Source organism: Staurois parvus, unplaced genomic scaffold (genome assembly GCF_062004578.1).
Source record: "Staurois parvus isolate SC_StPar_1 unplaced genomic scaffold, SC_StPar_1.0 ptg000059l, whole genome shotgun sequence".
Taxonomy (NCBI): Eukaryota; Metazoa; Chordata; class Amphibia; order Anura; family Ranidae; genus Staurois; species Staurois parvus.
The window spans coordinates 15,598,409-15,619,557 of NW_028317855.1; the positions used below are offsets into that span (position 1 = coordinate 15,598,409).

Genomic DNA, 21,149 nt, shown 5'->3' on the forward strand with positions numbered 1-21,149 from the left:
ACATCATTCCAGAACACTCCCACAGCTGATCAAGTGATATGGTAAACGGCCAATCACAGCGGCCTTTTACCATGTGATCAGCTGTATCCAATTACACAGCAGATCACAGGGTTAAATACAGTTGCTGGTTATCGGCTGCACTTTCCTCACGTTGTCCCAGCGTGAGGAAAGTACTGCTGATAACCGTCAATTGTCAGAGAAGTGATCAGCACTGATCATCAGGGCACTGAAGATCAGTCCCCTTATGATCAGTGTCCATCAGTACCGCCCACCTGTACCACCCACCTGTATCCATCAGTGTCACCCACATGTGCCGATCAGTGCCACCCACCTGTGCCCTGCAGTGCCACCCATCGGTGCCCAGTAGTGCCGTCAGTCAGTGCCACCCATCAGTGCTCATCAGTGCCGCCTATCATTGCAGCATCATTAGTGCCAGCTCATCAGTGCCGCCTATCAGTGACTCCTATCATGTTGTGGACCTTTTGAAATTATGTATCAAAAACATGACTTTATCTGACAACAACCTAGTCTAGCCGCCCGTTAAGGGTTAACTTGTCTTGGTTGAAAATTCAAAGGACCCTCCAGTTAAGAAATGTACATAATGAGTGAAGTAAGCTTTTTCCAAGACAATAGACTGTTTGGACTGTCAACAGGTAGTTTAAGATTGGACAATTGTAAGGTTTAGGCTGGAAGGCTATAAGGCTAAACTAAAGTGTATATATGTCAACAAATACTATTTGTATACATATACAAAAGTTAAACAGACAGCCAGATGAGACATTAGACCTTCAAACACTGAGTCATCACATATAACTAAAAGACAATGATGAGACGGGAAATTAACTGGTTGAAAGTTTACCCAAAATCCTGTGGAGTGTAATGAACCAACAAACCTCTCGAACTATCACAATATGCTATTATCCACTAAGGTTGAAAGTATAAATGTCTGTTTACTCTGACTCCAACACAATAGCCAGGTAAACAGAGGGTCTTTCCTACCTATGGGAATGTTTGATTCTGAAACAAAGGTTAAATTCAGGACATTTAAGGCTAAGAATTGAATATATCTACCCACAGAGATATTACTAAAAAGCATAGTATCAATGGATGTTATAAAGAATATGTTTCACACACCACAAAATATTCAGCAGAATGGGGATTGTATATCACTAACTTGAGTATTGAGATGAGGAAAAAAGTAAGATATATTGTGAGTTAGCATCAGTTGTATGTCTTATCAGGAAACAAATGCTTTCACACAAGCTTATATCTCAGGGAGAGGAATAACTGAATATACACATATATTCCATGGTTCCTATTTAGAATATTATAGGTATGGTCACCTCTATATACCTGAATAAGAAGTATATTTAATACCTAAAATCTCCTTGAGTTCCACCCGAGGTATGAGTCATCATCAGTACTCAAATTGTTCTATGGTACAAGACTGCCATCTGGCAGGCAGGTGAGAAATAGCTTATGTACATACATTTCTCAACCAGCCAATCAAAAAGCCTGGTGGGAGGGTCTCTTAGAACAATAGTTTAGTTGGTATAAAAACCCATGCACCTCATTTTGAAAAAAAAAACCTCATTGAAAAAAAAAAGACTGATTGAAAAAACCCTCACTAGAAGAAAATCGGAAGACATCTGAAGAGACAACTCTGCTGAATAACCCCTCTTCCATCCTTTCAAACTTTTAAAAACTTTCTCCTAAACTTCTAAACCTCTGAATCTCTACTATACTACATATCTATCACTTGCCCCTGTGGCATCATTCTGAAGGCGTTCCATTGCCAGCTGGATCCACTGGAAAGTTTCATAGTCTGAATTCCGGGTGTGGTGAGACTGTCCATTTAATTTTGCATTGCATATTTTCTCTATTGTGTAGAGTAATAAGAATTACCTTAGTGTATCACAACTATATTGGGTGGTTATATATATAGAGAGAGATCCTGTATTACTGCTAAAATTGTTTGGTGTCATATTACAAATTTTACACATTTCATGAGTTATTAAATATTAATAATTAGAGTATAATTTATCAGAGAATATCTTCTTCCAATCCTATGGCCACGTTTTGTGAGAATATAACCTCTGAGATACTCTAAATTATTAGTTATTAATAAATTTAATTTTTAATAATCATTATCATCTAGAAGATTGTTATATTGTTTCCCATTATTTAGAAACATAATATTGTGTATGATATTGGTAGGGTATATCTTTGATTGTGTGTATCAGTGTTCATTCATCACCAGTCTTTTGCGTTTTGTGTTAATATATATATAATTTTTGTACATAAATAAATTTTTATATTTATCTATTATAAGGCAAATTTTGTGTGTATGGTACGAAATCATACTGGCTAAAAGAATTCAAGGTATAATAATAAGTGGTGATCAAATTATCAAGGTGTCCAAATTATTGGTTTACTAAATATTTGCCGTATTTTAACGTCTGGAGGCACTGTAATATTTCATCTAAGGGAAAGGGACACCGCCCTTTATAAGTAGAATAAATCCTTACATAAACCACCACAATCAGTGCTGCCTATCAGTGCCCATCAGTGCTACCTATCAGTGCAGCCTCATCAACGCACATCAGTGAAGGAGAAAAATTACCTGTTTGCAAAATTTTATAATAGAAACAAAGAAAAACTTTTTTTGTTTATGCTCTTTTGTTTATAGCGCAGAAAATAAAACACCTAGCCAAAAAAAAGCTCTATTTGTGTGAAAAAAGATGATAAAAATTTATTGAGGACAGTGTTGCATGACCGCGCAATTGTCTTTTAAAGTGCGATAGTACTGAAAGCAGAAAACTGGCCTGGGTAGGAAGGGGGTGACAGTACCCAGTAGACAAGTGGTTAAGCACCTCTTCTTCAGGGTAAATATGTTCAGTGTTTGTAGTCATTCCTCATAGCTGAGGTCCTCCAGCCCCTTAATACCTTTGTTGCCCTTCTCTGGACTCTCTCCAGTTCAAGCCCATCTTTCATGAAAATTGGTTACCAAATCTCCATGGCATACTCAAGATGTGGTTGAACCAGAGTTTTGTGAAGTGGTAGAATTATAGTTTTATTCTTGAATAAATACTTTTTTTGGTTCATGCTAATAATTGGCTGGCCTTGCTTGCTGCAGCTTGGCATTGTATGCTATTGCTAAGTCTGTCACCTGAGTATGTTAGTCTGGGTCTGTGAACTCCTAGGACCCCCAGATCCTTTTCAATTCTCAATTCCCCCAGAGAAAAAGACTTAAAAATAGTTAATAAAGGTAGAATGGAATAAGATTGGGAGGGAACCTTAGTGGTGACTATCTATACAAGGGATAGTTCAGGCCCCAAATATTTTACCTATGCTGTAAGTAGCGAGGTTTCTATATAAAGTGGAATATTAATGCAAAGAAAAGTTTCTGCACATGAACTTTATGAACTAAAGCTGGAGAATGCACAATCATTATAACTTCTGCATAGAAACCAATCAGCTTCTAACCCAGCAATGGGCAAACTACGGCCTGCGGGCCGTATACGGCCCGGCGGACCTTTTAATCCGGCCCGCGGAGCTAGGCTCCCGCTAGGCTCCTCTCACAGTCCGCCGTGAAGACCGGTGTAGCATGAAAATCTGTCCCCCTCGACGTATCTGCGCATGTGCCGGGAATACGGCGAGAGGAACGCGCGGAGCAAAGGTAAGTGAATTGACACAGGGGGGACTTGGGGACTTAATATGGGGGATGAATTAATATGGGGAATGAATTACTATAGGGGGGATGAATTACTATATGGGGAAAGAATTACTATGGGGGATGAATTACTATATGGGGGATGAATTACTATGGGGGATGAATTACTATATGGGGGATGAATTACTATATGGGGGATGAATTACTATGGGGGATGAATTACTATATGGGGGATGAATTACTATGGGGGATGAATTACTATAGGGGGGATGAATTACTATATGGGGGATGAATTACTATGGGGGATGAATTACTATGGGGGATGAATTACTACGGGGGATGAATTACTACGGGGGATGAATTACTATATGGGGGATGAATTACTATCGGGGATGAATTACTATAGGGGATGAATTACTATGGGGGATGAATTACTATATGGGGGATGAATTACTATGGGGGATGAATTACTATAGGGGATGAATTACTATGGGGCATGAATTACTATATGGGGGATGAATTACTATATGGGGGATGAATTACTATGGGGGATGAATTACTATATGGGGGATTAATTACTATGCTTACTATGGGGGAATATTACTATACTTACTATGGATGACACATACACATCATTCATCTACTCTTGGTCCGGCCCCCGGGTCCAATATATGAACCCATTGCGGCCCTCAAGTCAAAACGTTTGCCCACCCCTGTTCTAACCTCAGCTTGTTCAATTAAGCTTTGGCAATAAAACCTGGAAGCTGATTGGTTTCTATGCAGAAGTGAGTCTGATTGTGCACTCTCCAGTTTTAGTAAATACATTTCTTTTGCATTAAAGTGTTTTCACCTACCTGTTCACGCTGTACACTGAGCTGCGCACAGGGAGCTCAGTGTAGAGTTTCGTTATCTGCTGAGATGAATGAACTCCCACCCAGGGATTTGACAGAAGCTATTCTCTATCCCATGAACACACACCACATTCCAGGATAGTGATTCAGTAAAGAGGTTTCCTTTTACTGCATCAGGACTAGTATGAGACACAATAAATATGAGCTTGATGCCTCCATCAAAACCAAATGCTATAGGTGTTTTGTGACAGATCCTCTTTAAATGCACTACAGTCAAGTTGTGATATTTTTCATTATCAACTTAGTGCTACTACATATGCCAAAATACAGTGCTTCTAACCAGTGACTCACATTGTGGAAACACATTTACAGTATGCCAATGCAGGACATATGTTTAAAGCTGACAATGGAGAAGGATCAGTCAAGAAATCTTTACAGATTTACCTATGTATAGTCCTCTTGAATGCAAACACTTTAGTCCCTGAGCCTTTTTCTTCATAAACCCCTTGAGTCCCTGAAGGGTTTTTTTCCAGTCTTGGTTCCAGAAACGTGCCCTTTAGTGTTTGTAGCCTACCTTAATGTAATATACATTTTTTGGGAGATAGACAGGGCTTTAAGTTGGTATCAGATTTAAATCCATGAACTCAAGGAAAGTGTGCCTTGAGTTCATGGATTTGAATCTGCTACCAAGTCCTGTCTATCTCCCAAAAAATGTATATTACATTAAGGTAATGGTGTACTGTGAAGAAACTAAGTATACACTTGGGCTCAAAATCATGTTTACCACCCTTTAGCAAAAATTACTTAATGTAGGCATTTTCCATTCTCCGACATGATTCTTTCAGCTGCAAGATATTTGTAGGTTCTCTTGCCTGAACTGCCCATTTCAAATACCCCCCCCACAACTTTTAAATTTATACATTCATAACCCTCCATTACTTCTTTTCAAGCCACTCCCTGGTGGATTTGCTAGTATCCTTCAGATCATTATTGTGTTAAAGGATCCATTTCCAGTACAACTTCGACGTTTGGACAGGTGGATTCACATTCTCATAAAGAATAGGATGCAGAATTAATAGTAGAACCAAATTACAGCAAACTGTCCATTTTCTGAAGCAGCAAAATAACTCTAAACTATATGATTTCCACCACCATGCTTCACAGTTTGTAAGAGGTTCTTCTCCTGAAATTCTATATTTGGTTTGCCCCAAACATGTATACTATCACTGTAGCAAAATAATACTGGATTTGATTAATTGGTCCACATCACATTGCTCTACAAGTCTTGGTTTTTACTTATATATTCAATGGCAGACTGTAGTCTTACTCTAATGTTTTCTTTTGTGGAAAGCAGATGATTTTTCCGAACACCTCCCACACAGGTTAAATTAGTGCAATCTCTTTCAGGCTGCAGATGCATGCACTTTGACACCAACTGTTACAAGAGCCACTAGCAGATCCTGCAAATATATGTTTGGGATTTTGAAGACTTCTTTCAAAATCAAACTGTGAGCTCTTAGGTTGACTATAATAGGACCAAACAAGTCTTAGATAAATTAACAGTCTTTTGAAATCTAGGCCATTGTAAATTATTTTCCCAGTGGTATGATTGATTTCAAACAACTTGGTGACCTTTTTAAATCATTTGCCAGACTCATAGACATCCATAACCTTCTTTCTGAAAATCTAAGAGAGCTTTTATCATGTTGACACCACACAAGTAAATAGCAAAGAGAACACCGGACCCCATTATCTGAGGTTAAATAAGACAGGTTCCACTTGTATAGGTCCCAAGGAGGTTCTAATCATCACACCTAATCTGCAAGTTCTGATACAAATATCATGGGTTGGAGGCGCTGGTAAATGTAGGGATTTTTACTTTTTCCATGTGACATTGTTCATGTAAATCAACTTTAATTGTAGGCACTGTTTTAATTAAAATCTAATATTTGCCTGTTTATATATTTTTTAAAAAGTTTAAAATTTCCCAGGGTTAACTGCCTTTTTCACATCACTGTATATAGTATAGTATATAGTTGGCTGTATATAGTAAGTATATAGTTTTGTTTGGGGGTTTAAATAGGCATCAAGTTTTTGGTTCTTCTAGACTGTTGCCTCAACATGATAATCTCACAGGACCTGCATGGCAGTCACAATGCTTAGGAGTACATTTGACACCATGTGGCATTTTAAGCCTACCTGGTTTATTAGTGGTTTGCCTCCTGAGATATTTTTTGTGGTCTACTGATTTAAATTGTATTTAGTTTGATTGTATGGCCCAGACCCTGGATCTGGCTGCCATTTTAATACCCCATGACAAGCATTAGTTTATCTCTGCTCAACATATTCGCCCCCACCCAACAGTAGAAGGAAATACAACTGAACAAATGTGGGTGACAATGTTAGGATATGTTGAAGGATGATATGTTACAAAAAAAAAAACAACGAAAAATTGATGAACAACTTACAGTCTTTTCCACTCACAGCATGACATGAGAAATGTGCAACACAACTGATGCATGTAACTGTATATTTATTTCTTTTTTAAAGAACACTCCTTAATGTTTTGTAATTCAATATACAAACTTGGTTTCACAGATTTATAATCCACTAAATAGCACAATAACCCAGTTCCACACAGTCAGATGTGCTTTGTCACCTTAATTTTTTTTTTTCTGTTTTTTTTTTTTTATAGACACTCCAGAAAATGTATTTGGTGACCTGTCCAACTGAGATTTACAAATAAACTGTACCAGTGATGCACTTGTACATATACATGGGGTGGAATGTTTCCCATATGTATGACTGGAGAATATCAAGCAACATGTTCACATAAGACCATATACTTGTGATATACTTATAACTGTGCCATACAGCATTGGGAGAAAGAAAACCTCACAATAAGCACATGGCTGTACTTTTAATGCTTTTACATTACTATCATTTTAAAATCACAATCAGCACTTAAGTTATTGTCAATTTAGCAAACAAGGGACGAAAAAAGTACATGAGTAAAGAACTGACTGATATAACTGTCATTATTTTTTCATTGATGTTTACAATGCATAAGTGCATAATAAGATAATATTTCAGTTTAAATATCTTGCTTACACTATACATTTTTTTGTTCTAATTACGCAACAGTAAACCCCATGCTTCACATAGAAAAAAGCATTTCACAACAATAAGAAAAAAAATTTACAATTTATGAAACAAAGTAAATAAATATTAGTATTACAGGATTGGAGCTGTACATAAAAGCTGTTGAATTTCAATCATATAAAAATATGTTTTAGTGCAACCTCACATATATATTGATGCTATTTTTAACTTTGTACATTTAGACCAAAGTGTCCAAAAAATAATGAAATTACAATTATTACAAAGCAGATACACAAATTCTAAAATATATACAGGGTACTGCTAAAATGCTTATAAGAATATAAGCAAAGTAAAGAAAAAGGCACAAACATCTGTACAGTTAAAAGTACCAGACCCAATACAAGAGTTTAAAGTTTCATTTTGGTCAGGCTCATGATGACTTATTTGTAGAGATACAGTATATACATGTGTGTGTGTATATATATATATATATATATATATATATATATATATAAATAATGTTTTCATATAATAAAAGTACTTCCAAGAACAATAACTGTAACGCACATCAGACATGCTATGTTTTGTACAAGAAAAAAAAATGGTGTTCTGTAATATAGTCTACATGCCCATTCAAATCATTGCAGGTTATTGGATTCAGGGGAAGAGTTCTTTACATCCTGTGTGCTTGATGGCTCTTCTTTCCTGCCATGGAATCCTAATTTTGTCAAGTCCATGGTCTTACTATAGAATTTGGAATGAGCTTGCGTAGACTGTGATGTACCAAAACTGTCTTTTTCTCCGTGCAAGTCAACTGGGGTGGCTGAGGAGCATGCAAGAGACATGCCCCCTTCAAGTCCACTAAAGTGCCTAATGCCAAACTGTGCACTTTCTAAAGTTTTTTGATTGGGCTCAGGAGGACGAGACAGTTGGTCCCGCTTCAGCGGTTGACCTTCCTCTGCAGCAATCCTCAGGCAAGCAATGGCTTTTGTGCAAGTACGTATATTTTCCTCCTGCTCCCTCTCAGTAGGCTGTGAACTTTCATCTGACGGGCTTTGCCCCGGTGAAGGTAAGAGAGTAGGGGAAGCTCCAGCTTCTCCTGGAGGAATATCAGGAGAAGAATGTTTATCAAGGTGCAGTGGGATACAGGACATAGAAATAGTCTTCTCATCTGAACTTCTCAGGTGCAAGGGTGTAGTTGTAGAAGGCTGAGGACTGGCTTGGATTGCAGAATTAGAATTAATTATTTGAATCCCGCCTATTGGGATCATAGGTAAAGGTGCTCGTATCTGTTGTTGTGAGTGCAATGGAAGGTGACTGAAAACATAGTCTTTATGGCCATCAGGATCTTGGCCAAAGCTTTGGTGTCCAGGAACATCTTCTGGATGTGGGCCTACATATGAGAACTGTGGCCAGATTTTTCGTAAACTCTATAAGCAAAGATAAGAACAGAATATTAGCAGCTTTCAATGTGCCACATCCAATTAAGATTAGTAAAAGAAACGACTGCTAGAACCTAGACAGTATAATGGCGGACTTTATAGGCACTACATGAGACCACACTTTATTTAATGAAATAGTATATATTTTATTCTACATAGATGTAAAATAATTTAGAGTGCATTGAAACATTTCATACATTTAAAAACAAGAAGGATTGAAAAGAGGTCCCCCAGAAGATACACAACCTACTCTCTAAAGCGTTGACCGTTGAAGCTGGACAAGCTATAAACACAGTTTATGTGGTTACATAAGTAACTGAAAAGAGGAGGCTGTGTAACTTCTTTTCAATCCCCCTTGCTTTTAAATGTATGACATGTTTCAATGCACTGTAAATTGTTTTACATCTATGTAGAATTAAATATATTTTTTTTTAAAGAAATGAAGTGTGGTCTCATGTAGTGCTTATAAAGTTTGCCATTATACTGTCTAAGTTCTAGCAGTCGTTTCTTTTAAAAGAGAACAGTTTTTTATATGGCAAAATGTTGTAATCTATCCCAATGTAAAATGCTATTAAACCTTAATAAAAAAAAATTAATAAAAAGTTAACTGTGCAATACAGGATTTCCAAAAACAAAGTCCAAAAATTAGGAAACGTATTGGCTACTTGAAAAGCTAACTGTCTGAACATGTTTTTAAAAACACTTACCCTAGGTTCACACCTAAGCGTTTTCCGCACTGTTTTGCAGAAACGCAGTACAGTCCATTTAACATGATTTCCCAAGGGACATGTTCACATATCCGCGTTTTCACCCCGTGCATTTTTTATAAAGGGTTAGGAACTTTTTTGAATGCAAAAAGTTGGATTTTTGGTTCTATATACTTCAATGGAAACACCGAAGAAAAGTATTTTTGCCATGTTTTTGATGAGTTTTGCATTTTAAATCTGCCTAGCAGCAAGAAAAAGAAAAAAAAAGAAAAAAACGCAAAATGCATCAAAAACGCAGGTGCGAAAACGCAATGCAGAAACGGGTCTAGCACAACCTGCATCGGTTTGTACCTAGCCTTAAGGAGCCATTATACCCCAGTTGATTCCAGCCAGATCAGTTGGGTTACAATGTCTGTGGGTCTACACACCTGGCTGCCAGTTCTATACCTACAACCAGCCAGAATTAGTTTTTTAGCCAACTGTTCATTTTTCCCCTCTCAACCTACCTCTTTCATATACAGTACATAAACATTTAAAGTGGGTATGTTACTTAAAAAAGAATTTAGAAAAAAATAACTATTATTGGTACAATCATACCAGCATGATTACCTTCCAATTAACAGGGCCAGCATCTAGACTTGGGATGGTCATCAGCCCATCCTGCCAATTTTGGATGGATAAGACAATCATTTTAAAATCTATGGGTAGCAACATATACCCCACTCAACTGCTCCCTGTAATAGTTATATGCCAAATTAAATTTTAAAAGATTTTTAGGTAGTTCAAAGTCTGACTTCAAGCCAAACTAAACCTGCCACAAACCTCTGCAATTCATATAGAGACAATGATTTAAAAATCCATAACTAGAGGTCAAATTTGCTGTTTACAGGAAACAATCAGTTGGTCAAAAGATAGAGGTAAATGATATCTGCAAATCTTGACTCTTCTAGTAAAACGTGTAATGGACTACACCCCTGTTATTTTTGGCGCTTCCCCAGTGACACTTTATTATGATGACCAGTGGGGATGGAGGTGGGTACAAATCAACTCATATGGAAAAAATAAAGATTTTTACATCAGTTCAACTGTTCAGAATGTACTAGTCTACTTTTTGATGTGAAGTATTCAAAGAAGGTAGTTTTTCATGCTTATCATGTGTTTCAACATATGGTCAATTTGTATTGCTCAAGTTTGGAACGGAATTATCTAAATGAAGAAAGTAATACTTCATGCTTATCATTTGTTTCTTCATATGGTCAATTTGCATTGCTTAAGATTGTGGCAGAATTATGTAATGAATGGGGGACATACACTGCTATGTAGAAGGGCCAAGAAAATAAACTAGTAAACTGCTAACAAAAAAGTTCCTGATCAGTTTTTTAAACTGTTACAAAAGTTGCCCTAAAAGGGTATTTGTTCCAGAATCCTTAAAACACATCCTAATAGTGGCCCCAGAGTAATGACTTGGTAAGTACATCTAACACCAAAAACATTTTGGCTGAATTTGGAGTACAATATATGCCTTTTTTATCATGACAATTCAAGAAGAGTAATCACAAGCTACTGTAAGTACCATCCTTTAGCAAAGATACCCAGAGCAACTTACTGAAGACTTGCTATAGTTTCTTTTACTTTCTTTACTTATTGCAAAAGTGCTATAAAAAAATCCAAATTCATATAGTGAATAAATAAAAAAGTCCTCTGGGATTGGAATCGAATCCCAGAAGACGCCATTTTTGGAGAAACGCGTCGGGGGAGCTTTCTGTGATGTTTGCACGTTCTGGCCAGTGGTCTGACACCACGGGAATTTTAAATTTGTACACTGCCTTAATGCACTTTATCTATGTAAGTGCAATACTTTAATAAATCTTTTGTTAGTTTATCAGGTTGCACTATGAAGTTTTCTTTTTCTGTTTTAAACCTTTTCTTACATGGTGTGGAGAGCTATTTGGTGTGATGAGTCCGTGGAGGTGAACCTGCAGTTGATCATTCATCTCCTTGATACTGCTAACATGGGTGTCCAGTGTTTCATGTCTTGACTGGAGCTCAATGTCCTGATAAGAGGCTGATTTTTCTGTTGTGACAAGCACTTGTGGACACCTATACACTTTTGCTGGAAGATTTTTCAGCACACAGCACTGTGTCACTGGATTTGGGACTTTTTTTAGTTATTCACTATATGAATTTGGACTTTTTATAGCACTTTAGCAATATATTTTTTGTCATATTATTATTTTGTGGATATACTGTGTTTTGTTATTGCATTTGGTCATTTAGTGTACAGTGCACTCATTTTATATATGTTTTGTAGTTTTCTGGTGTTCAAGAAATGAGTAGCAGCAGTTCACTATATTTATTCCCTTATTTATTCATTGTCATTAATTTTGCATATTAATTTTTTTGGGTGTAGCACAGGTTTTTCCTTTTTTCCTTTTTTTACTTACCAGTGCATTTTTTCCCACAAGAGATCTACACTGTATGGCTTGCCCAGTGCTGCACAGCCTTTCCTTAAACCATTCCAGTAGGACAATGTGCAGCCACACATGCCTGGCCTAAACTACAATAGGTTACCCTGTCTGCAGCCCATCAAAATGTTGACAGGCTGTACAATGAAATGCATGACGTTCAGGCCAGTCATGCACTTAGGGTGTAGTGATCAACTGGAAAGATTTAAGGTTGCATAGAAATAGAAAGGTTGTAGAGTGAAGATATTCAGAAGTATCATATGTGTATTCTATTTATAATATAATCGGCACAGGTAATCCTTTAAATACAGAATATTTCATTTCTGTAAATGCTTAAAAATAGCTTTTCTTAATTAGCATTCAAAAACAACTGCATGAATAGGAAATTAATTAAATAATAAAATAACAAAAATTAAACTTACTCCATGGCCAAGTAATCCGGACTCTGAGTGCAAATAATGACTCATTGGCAAACTTGGATTATGGTGTAAACGTCTTCTTGGGGAAAGTGCTCTAAACGAGGCCATATATCTTCTCTCTCTCCGTGGGGAAAGGTCTCTTCCAGTGGATATATCTTTCCCGGGGGACATTGGCCGTAATGGTGAAAGATGTCGTCTTGGTGATACATCCCTTCGAGGTGACAGCTCTCTCCTTAATGCAGTGTCTTTCCTGGGTGACAGATGTCTCATGGGAGAAGCATCTCTACGTGGTGATAAGTGCCTTCTTGGAGATAAATCTCCCCTCAGTGAAAGGTACCTCTTTGGTGAATTATCTCTGCAGGGAGAAGAATCGTATCCTGGGGAGGAATAACGGCTACAAGATGTGAAGTCTCTAGGAGATGAACTGGGCTCTGAAGTAAGCATATAGTCTTCATCCATGCTACCAGGCATATCCATTTTTTCCCGATCGTGATCTCGGCTTGTAAGGAAAAGCTTTTGGTAGTCCACCATCTGTGAGTCCCCACCCATAGTGCTTGTGTTCATGAGATGTGTAACTTGTATACTTGGCATGGTGGGCAAGTAGCTCATTAGGGGAGAGTGCCCCATAGAACCTTCAGGTGATGCCCTGTGGGATGATGATGAAGCAGTTACAGAGAGCGTTGAAAATCTGGGAGGCTGAGGGCTAGTACTCCTCGACCTGCTTTTTGGTGTTACATCTCCCTGGTTGTCATCAAATTCTTCCTCCTCATCATCTTCATCTTCATTGTCATCTCCATCTTCACCATCTGTTTCCTCGGCATCAGAAAACTGGTGATCAATAGCTATGCTGCTCTTGTCTGTTTCTTTGTGCATTTCTTCAATGCTTCCTGAAATAAAAAGACATTTTCAGTTTTAGGTGTGCTGGCTGTTAAAATGTCATTTAACCCTATTCATCAGTATAATATGCATTAAACATGAATTTTGATTAATACAGCCAAAATCTCAAATTAGATAAATAGCGCCCTTATGCATATTTAAAGAGATTCTGTCAGTGTGGGGAAACTGCTGCAGGTATGAAGTGCATATACAGGGCAAGCACCAATACTACCTGGAAATGTCAGTGCTTTGCTTGTCAAAATACTAGCATTCACCTGCGACATAAAAGTTCTGGGAGGCTGCTATGGTTATGTCAAGTGCCTGTAATTTACAAATGCATCAGTTTGCCTCCCTCTCCCACCCAGTGACAGAATCTTTCTAAATAATTTCCTGAATTAATACAATTTTAAAGTCCAACCACCACTATGTGAAAAACAACTACCTTTTACATTAGATATTCTTTTGCACCACCTTTAGATGCAACAAATGCAAGCTGTAACTACATAATTCCTCTAATTCACCATCTTTCACAATGCTGTGGAAGAATTTCAGGCTACTCTGCTTTGAACAATTGCTTCAATACAGAAATGTTGACTGGATGTGGAGCTTGGACTTCTTGCTTCAGGTAAATATACAGTATTTCTACTGGGTTACGATCTTGGTATGGACTAGGCCAGTCAAAAAAGTTTGCTTATTTTAAGCATTTATTTTTCTTGCTGCATATCACTACACTTTGGGGTTGATTTACTAAAACTGAAGAGTGCAAAATCTGGTGCAGCTCTGCATAGAAACCAATCAGCTTTCAGGTTTTTTTTGTCAAAGCTTAATTGAACAAGCTGAAGTTAGAAACTGACTGGCTACCATGAAGATGCACCAAATTTTTCAAGCTCTAGTTTTAGTAAATCAACCCCTTTGGCTTACGAAGGATTGGGTATACTGAATATTCTGAATAAAAGGAAGGCTTGGTATATTGAGAAAAGTATACTATCAGGGTGTTAGGGAGCACTGTTTAATTCCTTTTATTCAGTTATATTGCTTTGGGTTTCCAGAGAGAAAACAGCTGCTTCCCCCCTTTTTTCCTTTCTTTTGGGGTTAGCACCCTATATGTGTCCACTGGCGCCATCTATAAGAAGTAGTTTTTGATACTGTACTTTCTCTTTCGGGATTTTCTGATACAGAGCAGAATGCAAAGGTCCCTCATGATGACAATCCATCCAGGTATTGAGGCAGTAATGCATCGAAAAAACATCACATTGCCACAGCTATTCTTTTAAAATCGAAACTAAAATGAAAGCTGTTATACATGCTTGCAATGTATATTCATAAGAGCCTAAAAATATACTGTAAATATACTGAAAATATACTAAAGCTTAAAAATATATTGTGCCCATAACAACTACAAATTGTATGGATTCCTTAATCTATCTGTATGGTCATCCTTTAGCAAAATGGAATTTGAAATACATTTTACAGGAGAAGAAAACTTAAAAGACTCTAATTTAAAGACAGCAATTATGCTCTCAAAACAAGAAATAATCCATGGTATCTGCTGCTTTATGAATTAAAGCTTACTTTGTAACAATGACATAACCAAAATATTAACTGCATCGCTGGTCAGTTTAGGTGAAAGTACAACGAACAGCATGTATGTAATTCATACTTCATTGTGCATTGACACAAAATGATAAGAAAAAAACTACATGTTATATTCCTTTAAATAGGATGGCTCTTTGTTTCCATTCTGAATCTTGTTCTGTCAAACAGGCTACATGAGCAAACAAGATAACTTCCCTTTGTTTGCAATGACATTGTTTAAAGAATGAGTCCTATTAATTCAAAGCACCAGAAGAAGCATATCAAGTTGAGCTTAGCTGCATGCCGCATTTACAGGGTGAAACACAGTCACATGATGAGGACCTATAAAATATATCACTGTGCTACCTAGTTAAGTGTGGTGTGTAAAAGAAAATTACACTCATTATTTTACTTGGCTTGCTTTTATAAACTAATTGTAATTTGAAAGATAATCTCAGACTTTTATAAACATTAGGTTATATTATTGTGTTAAGTACATGTCACAATTGTAAAGGTGACCCAAAGTTTCTCAATCTGATAAAGTCTAAAACAATCTAATATTCATAAAATTGATGATGTGTAGGATGAAGAAGCATAGCTAGTAAACGGGTAGAGTTGCTGTATTTATCTGTCTGTGAATGCAGTCACTGTATATTTGTTTTTGTAGTATGAATAATTAGATACCAATCTTACTGGTATTTTGGCTCTAGCTGATCCAAAACTCAATTTATTGAATGTTTTGTAGGGTAGGGGTAGCTGTACAAGACAAGATAAGAGTGACATAAAGAGCCAACAGAGTACAATGATTGGGAGTAGCTCTGAGGAAAGGGATTTGTCCCCGAAACGCGTCACCAAGCTGACCACACTGATAGTCGTAAACACCCTGCCCTTTGTTGCAGCCATCTCTATTACACAAAGCTTTACATACATGCTATGTCTGTGAGTATGTTTTTGTCTTTTTAATTTGTCAATAATTCTTGGATAATGCACTAGGTGTTTGCGCCACCCGTTTGCGCTTTTTTTAGCCAACAGAGTACAATGATTGGGTAAAAGCTCTGTTTCCAAGTTATAAGCTCTCACACATTGGGCCTGATTTACTAAAGAGCTTATGGGTGATATTAAATTTCACATAATTTACGATGTACCCATAATGAATGTGGAAATGCAAACTTTTATAATAACATACATATTGTTTACTAATAAATATACTTTGCTAAGCAGCATATGCTCCTGTGTTTAAATGTAGATTGGCTTAGTAGTGTACCTAAAATAAAAAATTGCATTTTCTCTAATGTTTTAGCTATCTTACATTTATTATCTATCCTGGATTCTCATTTCAGACAGGAACAGTTCAACATGAAGTACATACTGATATAATTGAGAAAGAAACGTTTAAAAAAAGCAAATGTTTTCTCCAACCAAAAACCCCAAAAGAAAAGAATCTCTTGCTTTTACCGCATTTTCAACATGACCAGTATATTTTCAAAAACTACTACAATGGCTAAATGGGAATATGAGCTAAGTATTGAATATCAAATGCTTGGAAGCTAGGGATAACATGTAAAGCATCCCAATGCAATAACCAATAGGAAGCATTGCCAAAAATAATACATAGCTGGTATCTCACCCCCTACAGAATTTCCAGATTTTACCCTCTTGGTCCTCCAAATGCTGGAGGGAATGTGGAGAAGTGGTGAAGATACCATATAGTTTGGAATACAATTTTCTCCCTGATCTCTGAGATCATTGGCAACAATACACAGTTTTACCTGGCCCTAACTCTATTACATCTGTGTTACTGTCTCTCTCCCTCAGGCATCCTGAGATATTGTAATAACAAGCTGCTAAACTGAACATTGCTAGAATATAGAACACAACTCAACAACCAAGCTACCTTAACACTATCAAAGACCTGAATTACCAATGTTCAATGTTACATTTAAAAAAAATTCAATCATATAAGAAATTCCTTATTTCATGGTCCACCTGGCTGAATACCCTAACTTCCGAACCTGATTTATTTGTACTGATTTCTCAAATAGGCATACTGATCACTATGTCCTCATCTTCTGCTCGTTTTATATCTACTGTTATTTACTTAACAATTACTGGTTCTCTCCTTCCACCTCTATCCCCTCCACCCTTTTTTCCCTCTCCATTATACTTTTCCTTGATTTATCTGCCCTACCCTCCTTTCTCCTTTACCTCTCCTCCTTTTACACCCGTTTCTCTTCCCCTCCCCACTAACTCCCTCCCCTCCTCTACCATCCCCCTCCAAAAACCTACTCAGACAAAATTCTTTGATGTTAATTCTACATTGAGTATTGATGCACTGTATATTAAAATGCAATATCAATTCAAGCTTGCCATTTCTGGCTCTCTTGGCACTACCTACTATCACTGCAGTCGATAAATAGACTAATCTATGCATTGAGAAAACTATTAATGTACTACCTATGACATCATTGACATCTTACATTATGTAAATATTCTAAAACATAGAATGCTTTGTTGTTGTATCACACATATGTGTATATAACACTTTCACCATGTCAAGCACATACACCATTTCATACATTTCTGCTAGCGAATGCATGTTGCAATGACAAATACCCATACTTAAGCTGCCATATTTGCTAACATGACATAAAGGTTTTTAGGAGTTGCTCTTTTGTTAGGCATATGCACCTTTTGTACCGTAGTGAGTAATCATGCTGCCTGTCACATCATTTTTTTGTAATATTTTTTAAGGCAGAATGATAACATATGACATAGTTCAGCTGCTCATAAGGCACAAAAACAGCATTATTTAGATATTCAGTGCATACTGCAAACAGGGGCCACAATGTATGTATTAAAAATCAAAAGTTCCCTTTAGCAGATCAGTTAAGCAAATGCTGGATGCATGAAAGTCTGTGAGCTTATGCAAACCCACAGAAGAAGCATGCCGGCTGCCTCATATGAAAATGCTTGTGTGCATTTCCTTTTAATAAACTATTGTGCCTTCCAGTTCTACAGTCCAAATCAGTGCAGCTAATAAAAGTAAATAACTATACATTTCTGTTTTAACAAGGGTACTATAAAAATCCATTCATTATATGGATGTATGTATTAAACATTCACATACTTTCTTGCATTCTTCCAACTACAAACCCTTGGAAGTATTCCCTGGATTATCTTGATCCTTCTAACCACTGCAACTTAATTTGTACTATAGCTTATCTACATGACTGCTATGTTTGGTGCTCTTTATTTGGCATGTGCTGCAATTTTTTTCAAGAGTACAGAAAGAAAAAAAACATTTTACACCTTGCTTTTTGTTGACTTTTTTTACCAGCTGAAAAGTTTCCAGTCTACCATCAGTATCCTCTAGTTATACTAATTAGTGAATTTTTGAAGTATGCAGGTTTGCTTGAGGTGGTAGTAGCCGTATTAGTGCACTGGTGACAGAAACAATTGAGTACTGTCCGTGATACATTTTTATTTGCACTAACATACAATTTTTCAGGACATGCTTTCGGAATGTACCCCCTTCTTCAAGGTCCAAACAGTGCTCAGTACTGCTTGGACCTAGAAGAAATGGGTACAACCCAAAAGCTTGTCCTGAAAAAAAAAGTATTACGGACAGTACTCAATTGTTTAAGTATGAGGATTTGAAGATCAAATTACATTGGCTGCCAACCTGCTAGGTCTGTGATTCACTAATAATAACAACATTGAAGCAGGTAGATGAGGGTCCTAAAATAAGGCAGTTATGACAGTTTGCCCTTGGTGACCTCTGCTTTAGAAATAAATGATTGTCAGGTTATCATGCCAAAGCTCTAGCTATGAATCGTTGACTCAGCTATGCAGGTCATGAGTTCTGACTTTACTCTGACTTTTGTGTTCTGCATAATTGTCAGTGACTCAAACAGCTGAAGTGAGAGGGTTAGCATGGTAGCCAGACAACTAACATTTTTCAGAAGGAAGTCGGCAATAGCAACCTCTTTGTTTCTCCCAAGACAGGTTTACTTTAGGGAGCACGTCTGTAGATTCCATCTCCCAGCAAATATAATAAGACATTTATGACATATTAGAGACATTTCTCATCATTGAAGTCTCAGCTCTGTTATTAGAACACGTTTTCAAGTGCTGGCATCCTTTTGAATTAATAAGCACACAGGCGCACAGATTTGCTGTCTAAATTTATCCTTCGATGCTAGGCAGTAGTGTGGGCGATTTATCTTCTTACACAGACACCCAGGAACCAAAATTAACTGGTGACGTACCTGACTCTTCTGTTTCTGCATCATCTACAGATGTCATTGCTACTCCAAGCTCCAGGCACTTCTTCATGTGGGCCTTCGACTTCATATGTTTTGTCAAATTTCCTATAACGAGACAAGAAATAAGGCTTCAGCTAGCAGCAGAAAAAAGAAAAAAAAGTATTTCCAGGTCAGCCATATAATTCTGAATCCAAATAGTTGCCCAAATAATATCTGGATTATATTCATTTCATTTTATAGTTGATGTAATAAGAACAGTTTTAGAAAATATGTGTGAGAATTTAATAAAAACTCATGTCATTATTTAATATCAAATGAACTTAGCAAATATTCAAAATGAATACTATAAGGTTAGGTTTAGAGGGTGCTGATACTGTAGAGCAAAACCCAGAGGAATCATAGTAAAAGAGGCAGAAATGGCAGGGAACCTCACCCTGCCTCGGCACACAATGCCTGCATTCCCTTTAGACAGCCCTTGTGGTGCAGAAACATGATATTTCAGAGACATGTACTGTAAGTATAAAATAAATCAGCCCAGAAAAAATGCTAGCCAAGCTGGTATACTTGCGATGGGGACCTTTCCAATCATGTGACCTCTGTGAGAGCCAATCACGGCTTTCACATGACCCTAAACCCCGTCCCACCTCCCAGTGTCACAAACCTCTTAAATGGCCGGGAGGCATGGACGCCAAAGGTTTAATTCTGGTCCCAGAAGTGTCATAGCTAGCAATGGCACGTGTTTACTTTGGGTACACAAATATGCGGCCTCTTCACGTCAAGGCCCAGCTGCTGATAGGCTGCATATTTGCATACGGTCGGTGCACACAAGTTAAGCAAGTAGCAAATGAAAGTCAGCGAAAACTTTGTATCTCTGTACTTGTTCAAGATCTGTGACTTGAAGTATTGAAGCCAAAACAAAAGCAATTAGCATTTTGAGAAGACACCAGCAATGGTAGGTGACATATTTCTCTCATGACAAGTACCCTTCAACACATAATTGCCAAAAAGCAAGTCCCTCTTTGCAGTGTGCACAGCTGTGTATGCAACTCAGGGCTGGATTTTTGCACAGCTAACTTAGGTCAAAACCTAAGGTGGAGGGGCTGCCTCTGGACTGCCGGACCCTTGGGTAATTTTTCTGATTGTCAAAAACATATCTATTCTGCTCCCCTGACTGCCAAAATGACAGATCCTCATTTTGCCTGTGCCTGCACAGTTTGTACCTTTTGGCTGGCAAAAAAAGTATACTGTGTGCTTACAGTTTACCTATTCAGGACTTGAAAATCTCACATGCAAATCCCTGAACATTTGGAACTGTGAAAAATACTTTGCTGAAAAGAAGATAGGACAGCCCCAAATGGGTCCAAAACATTTGAGATATTGTCAAAAATATCAATGAGATTATTCTGCTATGATGTGTCCTCAGGAAAGCCATGATGATTTTAGTCCAGCATGTGGTTTAAATGATAATTGAGTCTTCTTTTTTTCGGAGCGGTTCCATTGATTTTAGTACTACAGATGTTAAATTCCCTGGTCTGTATTTGCCTTTTTCTGCCATACTACCTTTCTTGTGGATAAGTACAATAATAGTTATTAACTTTTAATTTGTAAGAGTTTTGTAAGAGTTGTATGTTTTTTAAGAATAGGATTGGGTTAATGTTGGGAAGATTCATATAGTGGACATTGTAAGAGCACTATTTTGATAAATTGCATTGAGCATACATTGTTGTTTTTATTTTTGCTTGTTTGATGCTTATTGCTCAGTAAAGAACCTTAT

The 21,149-nt window shown here is 37.2% G+C and overlaps 1 protein-coding gene across 2 annotated transcripts in view; it reads right to left on the bottom strand.

Moving 5' to 3' along the window:
- Positions 1-7,040: 7,040 nt before the first annotated feature.
- HIVEP2 (HIVEP zinc finger 2) overlaps positions 7,041-21,149 on the bottom strand; it is a 278,510-nt gene continuing 264,401 nt past the window's right edge. For both annotated transcript variants that reach the window (XM_089668634.1, XM_089668635.1), the window contains 3 exons: positions 19,379-19,480; positions 12,663-13,546; positions 7,041-9,056 (listed from right to left, as the gene is read on the bottom strand). In XM_089668634.1, the coding sequence (XP_089524760.1) occupies positions 8,265-9,056; positions 12,663-13,546; positions 19,379-19,480 (1,778 nt within the window). In that variant the 3' untranslated portion in view covers positions 7,041-8,264. The remainder of the gene's footprint in view (positions 9,057-12,662; positions 13,547-19,378; positions 19,481-21,149) is intronic.